Raw genomic sequence first — 13,267 nt, 5'->3', positions numbered from 1 at the left:
CTAGTCGGTCCGCAAGGATGCTATCAGACAGTCACAGAGATAAAAAAAAAAGATAAAGCACACTCATGAATTCGGCATGCAAGTGCACTCATCCCACACATTTCACGCGAACGATTGCTCAATCGTGACTAATGGACCCGCAGGAGGCAACCCGATCCGTCTTGATCGTGAGCGATGACATGCCTCGCGCCATCCAACGCACGCCGCTACGACTCATCGGTCTGTTAGCGTTCGTCGCTGCCCATGCCAAGGACGCGGAGGGCGGTGATTTTGTCGTTCAGCTCGGGGGCGTTTTCATGGGACGCAACCGGTTTTCTTGAGGCCGCCGCCGCCGCTCGCAACGCGGGCGTTCGCTCTCGGCGTCGCTGCCGACGTCGACGTCGACGTCGTAGCGCGGGCAGAATTGTCACCGCTGTCGCGCGGACAGCAGTCCCGACATCCGGCGCTGATTCCCGATCGACACGTGAGCTCAGCGCAGTGCCAAGGTCTCCCTACGAGGAGTAAACACAGTCCGCTCGAAGCCGCGCTTCGCTGATGTGTCAACTCAGGGTAAGTTCGCACTTTGCAGCTATTTATCATTGCGAAATCTAAATTCCTACGCAGGGCGACCTGCGGGCTCGAACATGAAGCTTATTTGCTGTGAAATGAGATAAGGTCTGTTCCCAACCCTAGAGCTTCTTGAGAACGCATGTCACGTGTGTATCTCAAGGAAAGCTTCACAAATGTTTCTCAGAAGAGACTCCAAGGGCGAGAACTTGGGCGCGCACTTAAGCGAGTAATCTACCTGATTGGTATCCGAAACACAATTATTTATTTGCACATTTGCAATGTATGACGTCATGCGGGTGTGCCCTAGTGCCCTGAAGCATTATTTCTCCCTCTTGTAGTTTCTGGAGGAGTTACTAACGAGTTTGTCGCTGATTTCTTACTTCTTTTTTAGCGCTCAGCGCAAGGACGCGGAAGTAGTTTGCCAGGCTGAGCACGTTTTTCTTCGCGCGGTGTTGTGTTTGCCGAGTGACAAGTGACGGCATTGCAGCATTGCGTTTGCTGGCGCCACCTTTCGGTACAGAGTTAAAACGTGCACGTATTTTGTTGCCAGTAGCTTTGACCGTACACGCTCCTGTGTTGGGAGCCATGGTACCATGGACTATAAATGCGGAGAAAAGGACCATAGAAAGTTGTTCACATCGATAACGAACTTCAGGAAACAAACGAGCCTGAAACAAACTGATGAAAATTGGTGCTTTTGAATACTTTACTTGTCTACGTTTCACTCCTGAATGAGGCCACAAATGATTTAACCTATACTTCTGCAATATTGCTAAGCCAAGGTTCTATATCAGCGCCCGTAAATTCCGCACAAGTTATTCTCGAACAGCAACCAGGAAACCGGACCTGCGCGATAATTACTGTCATATCAGAAGCGCCCAGTGATCGGCCTTGCAAACGTAGCCTGAAAGGAGCGGCAACAAAGAAAAATAGACTGAGAGAAAGCAATCCAGAAAACACATATGTATACAAAAGATTTCCTGCCGTCGATATCGTCATCATTTCGCTAGCATTGTTGTCTGTTAGAGATCCACATTTCTTTTGTGGTCATTGATCCACTGAAGCGGTTTTAGAATTCGACGAGTTTAAGGTTGCCGAATGTGCGAAATGTGCAGGTAAAACCTGCGAAATCGTTTTGCTCTAGGATTTGAAATGGTGGCGTAATCGCCGAATAAAGTCGTCGTCGGCGTTCAGGCTTCTTTGAAGTGCACAGCAACGGGCAGAGGCCCCGATAATGACGTCAAGTATGACGGCACTACGTTTCCAGCGAAGAAACGGTTATTCCATGGAAGAAAACCGACGCCATCGAAGGTGAAGTTCACGATGCATTGCTTGGGGCCATCTGACGACGAACAGCAGCATGCAGACGTAAGCAGCAGACATTGAAATTTCGGCAACAATGACGTCACTGTCGAGTTTCCTCGCACTTCTCCAACGCAGTGAGGAGAAGCCTAAACATCGTCATGGTTATAATCGTCGATTATGTCACCATTTTAAATGCTAGTGCAAAAGTATTTTGCATGGTTTATCTATAAGCTTGATAGATTCTAATTCTTGAATAACCTGGAATTCTCCAAAAAGCGTTTCAGCTTCCCTTTAAGAAGAGCTGTTTGCGCAACTGGACCTAAATGAGACACCCCAGCCACAACCGGTTAACATCACATGCACTCGAAAGGAAGCTTGTGAAATGCGCAATTGGAGGCCTCTCCCATGTCTCTCCAATGAATAGGGTTAATTGTAGAGACATGGGAGAGGCCTTTGCCCTGCAGAGGGCGATGTCAGGCTGATGACTATGATAGCTAGTGATGATGAGAAAAACAAGAAGTTTACGACTCATCCCATCTACTTGAGTATGGGCGGGAACATAAAGCACCCTTATTGGAAATAGCCTACACACACTTTAAGTGGCCTATTTTATATCGAAGTCACGTATTCTGCTATACATCGAGTAACCTCGTTTCCTCAGCTGTGTGGCTACTGGAGTCATCTTACATTAGTTCCCTTTACAACGCCAACAAACTTCACTAAAGCAAGGAACTTTGTAGCACTTTCGTCTTTGTCGGCCTGTTGGCTTAGTAAAACACGTTACGGGGCTAGCTGGTGATGCATTTTCTTTTCTTGAAATTTAAACAGCGTTACATTTTCAGACGAATATTCTTCAGACATGACAGGCCGGGCGGAACATTTTCAGACATGACAGGACGGGCGCTGTCCTGTCATGTCTATCTGTGTATTCGTTTGAAAATGTAGCGCTGTTTATATTTCAAGATCGGCCTGTTGGTTTATGCTACAGTCATTCTGCCGCACATAGTTGATAATCAATTTAATATTGTTTCGTGGATAATTGGTACATGGTTGGTACTAGTTTGTACCTATCAGTCAAACAGCAGCACGTATAAGCAGAGTTGCCTTTGGACATAATAGCTCGAAGCGTGCACTATCGTCGTTTTAGTTCTGGCACACCCCTCGTCTTCGTGCAGCGCTAAACGAATATACTGATTACTTTCGCCAACTCTTCGAAACTTACTCTTCACTCAGCCGTTTCAGACACGCGTTATGTGTTCTATTATTGACAAGAATCTGAAAAATTTTCTGCGTATATTCCGAACCCCCTATTTGCATGAATGTCTCAAAAAGTTTCAGGATTAATGCGCGGCAAACACTTCCATGCTCACGGAATTTCAGCCTTGTTCTTAAAGAAACACAAGACGTACACATTTATGTCCAGTTGATTACTTTCTCTCATCTGAAGTAGCTTCGGAAATGAAAAATCAGGCACGGTGTCCTTCACCGAAACAGTACACTGCGTCAGAGAAGAAGAAAGTTAGAGGATCAGATAGCTCAGCTTAGATGCATCTTAGAACTTCGCGGCAGTCATGTTTATTTGTTTCTGGAAAGCAATACTCATTGAGATAACTGATGTCGTGAAGACGGCTCTAGATACTTCGAAAAAAAGTTTGAAAAGTCGCATGAACGTTCGCAGACGCTGTCCCCCGAAGGGTTAGGCAATGATGCTTTGTGATCTTAATGCCAGACGTCATGAGTAGAGACGAGTGCGCAGAATACGCACACCTGAACTGCTTATGCTATTGGCTTCAATGGGGACTTGAACTGAAGAGTAGAAAAATTGACTTCATTTAGAGAAATACACACCATGGTTGTTGTCGCTTTCAGAGAGCAGTCGTCGCATTTAGTCATGATACATGACCAAAGAAGCATTTCCTTCAAATAAAGTCTCAGTTCGCTCTTCATGCTTAAGATGCCTGATTTACATTTCCATTTGGTGGTGACGGTGACAGTAAAGTGTGTGTGTGTGTGTGTGTGTGTGTGTGTGTGTGTGTGTGTGTGTGTGTGTGTGTGTGTGTGTGTGTGTGTGTGTGTGTGTGTGTGTGTGTGCGTGCGTGTGTGCGTGTGCGTGTGCGTGCGCGTGCGCGTGTGCGTGTGCGTGCGCGTGTGCGTGCGCGTGCGCGTGCGTGTGCGTGTGCGTGTGCGCGTGCGCGTGCGCGTGCGCGTGCGCGTGCGCGTGCGCGTGCGCGTGCGCGTGCGCGTGCGCGTGCGCGTGCGCGTGCGCGTGTGCGTGTGTGTGCGTGCGTGCGTGTGCGTGTGCGTGCGTGCGTGCTTGTGCGTGCATTGTAATGTATCCTCTCTGCTTATGTATTGCTCTGTGCACTTGGTGAGCATGCGCATGCTGTTCAACAAGCATTCAAGTGCATTCAGTGCACATTGTACGCATCGAGAAAATAGCGCCAATAAATACAGTGTTCCTTGCATCATTTCAACACAGAATTACCGCTCCCGTCGCTGCGATTTCCAACCTCTATCTCAGTTATAAATATAGACATTAGCAAGTACCTTCAAAGCAGGCAAGATCAATCGACTGAACCTCAACGCCGCCTTTCCCGCATTGCCGTCCTCTTCAGTACACAGGCTGATTTTTGTTTAACGTTTACAGATTGTCACCTTAAAAACTGTGAAACATACGTTGGTGATGTCCGTGGAGCTGGATTGTACAGCAAGGCGGACATTATTTAAACTATATGGATAAATAATTATATGGTTAATTACCTTAAATTAACGAATAAACTTTTTATTTGTGAATTTAAGGAGCTATGTTATACTGCAAACTTGATGGCCACCAATATCTAAGCTAAGCCCTGTTTTCAACTTTTCTTAATCAGCAATGTGTTTCGGAATATCGAACGTAAGAACTAAGTATTTGAAATCTTGTTTGGTTTTATTCCCCGCATTGCCGAATGATATATTGGCGTCTCCGGGCGTGGTATCTTCGCCGAAATCAAGTTAACTTTTTTAACATCATCAAATGCACCAACTGTGCCTGGATTTGGTGCGTAAGAAGCGCAGGTGAGGCAATTTTAAAGATATGCAATGCGGGGAGAACAAACTCAACGAGCTTTTCGATATTTCGAACCACTTTTCCGAATAAGCAAATTTAAAAACAACGCTCAGCTGAGATGTAAACGGCCATAAATTTTGCAATATAGCCTAGCACCCTAAAATCAGGAATCAGAGGTTAATTAATTCATTTAAATTAATCGATCATTTAATTAGTGATTCATAACACGAAAATAATGACCGCTTTGATGTAAAGTCCAGCTCATCAGAGCGCACTGACGTATATCTCGCATTTTTGAAAATAACACTGAGAAATAAACATCAGACATTCCTGTGACATTACGACGCTTCCTTCGGGTTTTTGGGTTATTCGTTTTTATCTTCATTCTTGCTGTCGCCTGCTGTATGCTAAAAATTTGGCATAGGTACGCTGTGTACTTGATCCACCTCTGCACTTTTTGCTTATAGGTCACGCACTCTACCACAATGTTCCGGCTATTGCTCGTCTGCCTCGCCGTGGTTGCCGTCAGGTGCCAAAGTATGCCCTACTTTCTTCTCTGAAAGCATTCTTTTATATTTTTTTTGCGGTCCTGCACCTGCCCCCTGCTCCACTGGAATACCGGCTTCGTGGCACACAAAGAGCCATTTCGAGCCTTAGGTGCCATCATGAGAATGTGGCTGATCTAACTGTACTAGTATAATGTATGACTACAATTACTCGAGAAAAGGTTGACTTTCTCTTCAAGATTAGAGCCGACTTGTCTGCGAAGCAGCTTGAACCTATGTGACATTATTTTTTGTCTTTCTGAGTCTCCCCTATAACAAGCGATGTAAGCGAGGGAAAATGGGTCTGATTCGATCATTTTATCCGGTCCATTTAAGTTTCCGCAAATACAGAACACTAGAGACAACTCCTGATCGAGCAGCTTTGTTGAATCTTCTGGACAGTCTGCTTCAACAGTTAGCCCTACTGCCGCCACAGAGAAGTCTCTTCCCAAGCTCGCGAAGTGGTACCTAGTTCGTTGCCACTAAACGAATAAACATGCTTGCGTTATGAATAAAAAGCATTTGATGTTGCGCTAATCTTTGGCGACAAAGAGCTGACAGTCGAATAAATGCAGTATCCGCAAAACGCGCTCACCAATTATGTGCTTCAAACATGAGAATACAAGGAACGTGAGGATGAATAAACTATGCTCCAAACGAGAGAAATTTGATTTGACAAATTAATTCTGTGGAGAAAGTTACCTCTGAGTAAACAGTCTAGACAAATAATCGCGATCTTTATTAGTTAGCGCCGCCGCGGTGGCTCAGCAGTTATGGTGCTCGGCTGCCGACCCGAAAGACGCGGGTTCGATCCCGGCCGCGGCGGCTAGAATTTCTTTGGAGGAGAAATTCTAGAGGCCCGTGTACTGTGCGATGTCAGTGCACGTTAAAGAACCCCAGGTGGTCGAAATTTCCGGAGCCCTCCACTACGGCGTCTCTCATAGCCTTAGTCGCTTTGGGACGTTAAACCCCATAAACCAACCAACCATTAGTTAGCGAGGTTGACAACATTTTCAAAGTTTATGTGAAGTAATTAAGATATTTTCTCCTTTCTGTCCACCGCGTCGTCACGTGATTCGCTGTCCCAGGATCCTCAACCACCACAGAGCGCTACGAGGACACGCTTTACAAGTTCCTCGACCTTCTAGAAGATGACGACCCCTCACGTTAGTACACAGTTTACTGCCAGTCGCTCTTGTGCTTTTGCGCACATTTTACAAGCGCCTGTAGTGCTGTGCGCGCGTAATTTGTGAGCGCCACCAATGCAGGTGTGCCCGGGGCTCCCGTCTTTCCGGGGCCAAGAAATACCTTCAGACCAAGCGGGAATTCCTTCAGACCAAGCGGTGAGTGCGCGCCGCTTACAACACGTCTTGCATTGAGAGAGCCGTGGTTACTTGACTCAAGAACTATTCTCATAACTGTTGCTGAATAACAATTTATGCGCAGTATGCGCAGTTTTTTTTTTTGTTGTTGTTCTATCACTGCCTGCTTTGTAGGGAGGCTGCGGGCTTCAGTCAAATCACTTGTTGTCAAGCAGCTTTTATCCGCAGTCTCCCCCATCATTGATGGAAATAAACAAGTTATTATTATTATTTCAGTAGCACTGACTTGTCTCGGGTGTAAGCAACAAGAATCGGAGAGTCGCTTGTACAGTTCGGCAGAGAGTCCCCTGCCTACCGTATATGAAACTAAAGCCTCTCGTTCTCAGTCGCATTGTTTCTTCTACCTTTTTCAATTATTGCAGCTCCCCGATCACCGCCTCCGGTTCCTCCAAGGCGCATTTTCAGGCCAATCCCCAGCGGTGAGTATACAGATACCGGTGCACCTTCATCCCAGATGATAGAGCCTTGCTTCTGTGCAAACGCTCCAAGACCTGGGGAAGGGGGGCGGTGTCATGTTTTAATTTTTTCAAACCCTTGTGTGTTCCCCATTTTATTTCTTTCTGTGTGACCGAGTAGCTTTTTAGCTTCAAACTTTTGGTGTAATTGCGAGTCACACCGCTGGAATGAGTGTCCTCCAGGGGCAGTTTTATGAAGAGTATAGAGGGCGCTCGCTCCCCCCTACCTCACTGCAATCAAGAAATTTTACATACGAAAATATGCTGCACCCTATCTTTTGACGAGAAAGGGGAACAAATATTTAAAAGCAATACAACCAAAAAATAAGATATCGATGGAAATACAACTCCGTGCAGCTCGCATTATCACCGAGATCGGCCATCGGGCAAGTCATTTGCTGAGGATAGAACTTACAACCCCAAGAACAAAAAATGTTGCATTTGTCGCCGGTTATTACGATCCCTTTTTTTTTTGCTATCATTCTAAGCAAATTTAATGCGAATCTCGTCCATACACGGTGGCAAACCGAAAGCCAAGCATGAAGCCGAGCCTATTCGAAACAATCGGAACTTTTCCGTCCAAATGGTAGCCAGCAAGAAAAAAAAAGAAGAGAAAAAACTGCTAAGCTCGAAGAACAGAGGCTGGCGAAGGAGGGTACGTACAAAAGCCGCAAACTGGTTAAAGACGCATTACCGGTTTGGCGCTATTGCCATCTGTGAGCCATTCCTGAATGTGCTATGCTTTTCCTGCAGTGCATTTCATGCTTTCTCCTACCTTCGACAACAACATTGTAAGTCTCTGTGAAAATTCGAAAGTTTCGAACGGTGAAAGAATTATCCTCCTATTTGATTCGCTGAACAAACCAAATAGCGCGTGTTCAAAATAATTCGAAACTATCCGAATATGTTCGCAAGTTTTCGAGCAGCTTTGGAGTAATCGGATCGAAGTATTACCGCAGTTTTCTTCCACGACTTTGTATAAAATAAAGGCCACTCGAAACCACAAGTATGCTGCTACGATCGGCCTGCGCAGAAAGAAGGGTTCAGCTCCGCGACGCAGACCATTCGTGAAGAGGCGTCTATGATGCTCATACATGATCTCTAAAAATGGGCGACATCGCAGTGTTCAGTCAGATTTAGGAAACCTTGCGCTGGCAACCGATCTTGTATGTCATGCCTCAAAATTCATTCCCTTCTCCTTTACTGAACGAGGCGCTAACTTGTTCTCTATTTTCATCAGTATAGCAAAACTTAATTTTCTTATGCTTATGACAATACACTCATGGAGTTTGTATGCGGACCGCACCCTGCGTCACCGTAGAGGAAATCAACGCCGCGCCTTTTGACAGCGATAACTACAACTGCATGAGCTCTAGCGCCGTGCCGTGACGCCGTCGCTAACGCTTCGCTGATGTTGTAAGCAGGCTACAAGTAACAAATATTCTGCACAATTGACGCATATTCGTACTATATTCGGTTAAGTTCGTTTTCTGTATCTGTATTTGATTCGGTCTTTCACAATGCGTTTGATTCGCTAGCAAAGCTGCACTATTCGTATTCGATTCTGTATTGGAAAAGTGCTATTCGCACACCTCTTCGAGATAGAGTACAAACTTTTTTCGAAAGCCTGCACTACCACTACGTTGAAAATTTATCTTAAAGGCTGTTTCAGCTAATAGTGTACATTCATCCCACTTCAAAAGCCCTAGACGCACAATAATTTTAGCTTTTCATGACCTTTTACCACATTCTTTGCTAGCTAAGCTCGTAAACGAACTGTTTTAATCAGACGGTGCCCCGATGTTTAATATTCGAAATGAAGTCATTTGTTTTTGAGCCCTAGGGTCCGGTTCGTGGAAAAAGTCGTAATGTCTTTCATTCGTGCCTGTTTGCGCGATGTGAGAAAAAGTGGTTGTTTCTGTGTAAGAAACTCTCGCAGTCTTGCAGATTTCCACATGAACTCTATTGACTCAGTTTTGTTTTGTTTTTTTCCTTCTCCAAGTGTAGTTTCGTCCCCGGCCTCACGTGGCGCCTCAATCAGCGATGCCAACGCCTTTATGGACAAAGTTCTGCAACAGAAGATGCCGCGCCTCCTGAAGGCAACGCCCAGGCTGTACCCTTCGGCGGTCATCCCTTTCTTCAAGTTCAAGGTGCACCTGCTTATTGCGTACAACCGACGCCTAACTCGTTGTTTTCATTTGACACACTTTCTTTTTTAAGAATTCCTATTCAGTTATTTCTGCCTTAACGCATGATCACTTAATGTGCCAAGCCTACAGAGCCTTTGAAACGGGATGCTAAGGGAACAAGATGAGGAGTTAAAATACCATTTCAGCACACAGGTGTAACTGGTATGCAGAGCTTCGCTACAAAAAAAGTAATTGCAACCATTCTTCACTCTATAAAGATCATTGCAATGAATCTTAAAATCTCGAAAGCTTTATTGCTATTCTACACAAAAGTGTGGAAAAAAAGCTGCATTCAGTATTTTTTTTTCTGCAAGATCGGTTCATAAGAGGCTGTGCGCAATGCATCTAGTCTCAGCTGATATCTTTAGCCGACAGCGCGAAGGCACAGTCTAAACAAGAAGCAAACTTCCCTCCCTACTTTCCATTTTCCTCCAACTACGAGCATCTCTGCCACGAATAGATATTTATGTCTGCCACGACGAAATTTTACTTTGGCCATGACAATTTTCTTCAGACAAGCGACCAGTTGCTTAGAAAAAAAAAATTAATTCAGGCCCTTCTTGGAAAAAAAATTACTACTAACAACAGCCCAGAGTGAACTGTCAGTCTTTAGCACTTTTATATTTTTCTTGTATACTGTAAATACGGTGCTCTTTGCGAGCTTTGCCGCTCGCATATTAGGCTGAATATAACGCTTCATTTATATTCCGTTCATACCAATAGGTGCTCAAGACGGGCTTCACGAACCGAGACCTGAAGGTGAACATGACAGCAGGCATTTTCCGGGGCTTCGACACGGGCATCCGGCGGCTGGGCGACTGTGACAAGCCGGCGCGCGTGGGCCAGAACACCAGCGTCAGCTGCACGCTGGACTTCAGCGGCATCACGGCTAGCTTCGTGGCAGTGGTGAGTGAGCTGACTCCTTTAGCGTGTACATTCGTAGGGCGAGGAGTTGTGGAAGGAAGCCATTGTGGCTCAAGACAGTTGTATTAGCGAAATATTCGGCAAGAAGAGGGGGAAGAAACGAATGCGAGTACTGTGGTGGCTTGTTGCTGCAGTGAGCTGTGGAAAGTTCCACAGCTAGGAACTTTCCACAGGCTAGGTTCTTAGGTCCTTAGATGAAACGGTTGAAGACAAGGTCTTTAACCTTCTATTTCACATGTAGCTTTCTTGAGAGTATTTTTAAAGGATCTGAATACCGTCGCCCACCGCTCATTTCAGCTCAGAACAAGTTGTTTCATTCTGGTCCAGCTCTCGAGCTAAAATAATGATGGCTGGTAAGGTTATGAATCTGTTCACATTTGAGTGTTCACCCAGAACATTAAGAATGGAGAATAATGGTGTGCGCTTATCTTGGCTATAACAGAGTAAAGAAAGAAGATGACTTCATAAGACTGGCTACTAGCCAATCGTGACAAATAACAAGCCGGACGGCAATGTGGCTGGTACCATGATTGGTTTCTACGGTGGCCAGTCTCGGTAGGCCAGCCTTAATGCCCTATAAGTACCGGCTTATTAGGAGCAGATATGAATCCACACTAGCAGGGGTTCGTGACTCCTGTCCCTACTTAGTATGTTCAGCCCATGCAGCGCTACGCTGCAACATTAATGCACATCGCTTGACTCTAACACTATGCTCTTCTGCGGCGACCACAGACAAAAGGAGACGACCTGGCCGGCACCATCAAGGCTGTTCCAGTGAACGTGGTCGTGCGCACCGGTGGGGCCCGCATTGAGGCGACGGCAGCGCCGGGCAAGGAGGCCATATTGCGCACGTTCCTCATCGACTACGTCAGCTTGGACGTCGCCCACGGCGCCAACCTGAACCTTAACGAGGACCGCGACCGGGGCTTCAAGTACCACGTGCGCACCGAGGTGGCCAAAGAGCTCGACTCGCTGCTCCACGACGAATACGCGCCGCTGTTGGCGAGAGCCATAGCTTCTACGGACCTGCCGCGGGCCTGAGCCCTCGACAGGAGACAGCCTTTTCAAGGACTGCTCTGAAACGCCCCCAAAGCTACGAACGCGTGTCTTTTATCCGCCATTCCGGTCGTAGCTGCGATTGGCGAGCGCCTCTGCAGAACGAGCTGCTAGCGTTGGCTACAGTCTCTCCCGCCAAGAAAAAAGCAACGCCATCTGAGCACAGCATCCACCAAGACAGTGCAAGAACATTGGAAAATGAAATGAATGATGCGTTTAGCGCTTGTCTTCTATCAATGCAAAGGTAAATCTGATTATTTCTATATAAGCCTTTGGATCCGTACATCACATGATTCAGCGAGAAGTCATGTGAGCATGTGATAGTAGCTTTTTCGCTTGTCTCCAGTGAGCTCGCATTCACATTCCAAATGCAATAGCCGCCATACGTTGCTGCAAGGAAAGTATGTAGCTGAGCGCATAGCAGATAAGTGTTTGACTAGTCTTTTCTTTCCGTTGTCAGTAGGTATGCCTGTGGGCTCATGCTGTGCGTTCGGCACAAGGACATACTCTAGCTGCTCTGTTATTAAGCCGCATGTGCAGTTCTTGTTGATGACTCGCACACGGTGGCTGTCGCTGCGCGCCTGAGTTTCGTGGGCTCGCACATCTTGTGGCACACAAAGTGTGCTCATTAATAAACGCAGATGTTAACTGCGTTGTATCTAATTGCTCACTAATGCTCACAAACGTCAAGGCTTGTGAGTAACGTGCATTTTTCTAATAGAGGTAACGATCCGCACACTTCGCAAACATAAAAGGGTATGCTTGATTTCTCGAGGGCATTGCAATGTTTGGTTCTAGCGTTTTGACGCTGACATGAGGAACCCAATAAAAGCTTTTTCTTTTTCGCCGAGAGAAATTTGTCTCTATGAAAAGCTACCAAAGCGGACTAAAGAAAGCGGCGAACAACTCTACTGTTTCCACTATGTCAACTTGGAGATTCGAGAGAAAAAAAATTGGCTGTGGCTTAGCTTGGTTAAGCCTGGTAATTGCGAAGCAATTATATTCAATTCATATTTATTTACCAGAATACTGGATGGTCTCCAGGGCTAAAAGTTGCAGCCAGCAACTTGACTGGGCCCTGGAACCGTTTACAAAGGCAACAGCAGACGTCGGTTCCGAGCAGCACAACAAAATATTCACAACGCTATGAACAAAAATGTACGAGGAAATAGAGACATGGTAGAATATTTGTCATTGCAATCATACTCTCATTTACAACTGTGAAAAGTGTATTCGTAGTTGCTTTGACGATTTGAAGGTTACTTGTTTGAGTTTATTTAGCAAGACCGGTAGGTTGTGTTTAATGATTGCAGTTTGTACTGAGTGCGAAAAATGGAACGAACCAGGGTTGGGAAATTCGAGTTAAAGAAGTAGCTCTAGGCTGCAGCAGCGCTAGAGAAAGAAGGAAACTTTGAGTGTCATGTTGAGAAAAATAGAAAACATGCAACAAACGATGTTCATAGTGATGGTCAAAGCTAAGAATATTATATCCTGCAAGTAAATGTCTTGGTGTAGACTGACGGTCAATATTAGCTATTTACGAATGTACCTTTATTGAAGAACTATTATTTTGTCAGTATTTGCTCTTGTCGTGCTTGCCCACACTAAACTAGAGTAACTCATGTTCGGGGCAAATAATGCATTATATAGTTGAAGTTTAACCTTTTGGGGCAAGAAAGCACGACATCGAGATACAGCTCCAGTGACTGAAGAAATCTTGTTTGCAACATAGTGTATATGAGTGTCCCAACTCAAATGGAAAGAAAAATACACACCAAGAATTTTATGAGCTTCCACAAGGTCAATACTTCTG

General features: G+C 45.6%; 1 protein-coding gene across 1 annotated transcript; it reads left to right on the top strand.

The window, feature by feature from the left end:
- The first annotated feature begins 346 nt into the window (after positions 1-346).
- LOC149341100 (salivary anticoagulant protein P23-like) lies at positions 347-12,299 on the top strand. The gene is made up of 8 exons (XM_089542971.1): positions 347-549; positions 5,371-5,440; positions 6,537-6,614; positions 6,717-6,791; positions 7,193-7,249; positions 9,293-9,435; positions 10,198-10,380; positions 11,131-12,299. The coding sequence occupies exons 1-8, from the start codon at positions 535-537 to the stop codon at positions 11,437-11,439; spliced, it is 930 nt and encodes a 309-aa protein (XP_089399097.1). The 5' UTR covers positions 347-534; the 3' UTR covers positions 11,440-12,299.
- The last annotated feature ends 968 nt before the right edge of the window (positions 12,300-13,267 follow it).

The sequence above is a fragment of the Amblyomma mixtum genome, chromosome 5 (assembly GCF_055824585.1).
Source record: "Amblyomma mixtum isolate Tamu chromosome 5, ASM5582458v1, whole genome shotgun sequence".
In the NCBI taxonomy this organism is placed as follows: domain Eukaryota; kingdom Metazoa; phylum Arthropoda; class Arachnida; order Ixodida; family Ixodidae; genus Amblyomma; species Amblyomma mixtum.
Note: the sequence above shows the minus strand (reverse complement) of the source record. Positions and strands in the feature narration are given on the sequence as shown.

Excerpts from the sequence above, each read along its gene's own strand:
- LOC149341100 (XM_089542971.1), top strand. Across the intron at positions 7,250-9,292 it reads TTTCAGGCCAATCCCCAGCG|TTTCGTCCCCGGCCTCACGT; the intron begins GTGAGTATACAG and ends CTCCAAGTGTAG. Across the intron at positions 10,381-11,130 it reads CGGCTAGCTTCGTGGCAGTG|ACAAAAGGAGACGACCTGGC; the intron begins GTGAGTGAGCTG and ends CGGCGACCACAG.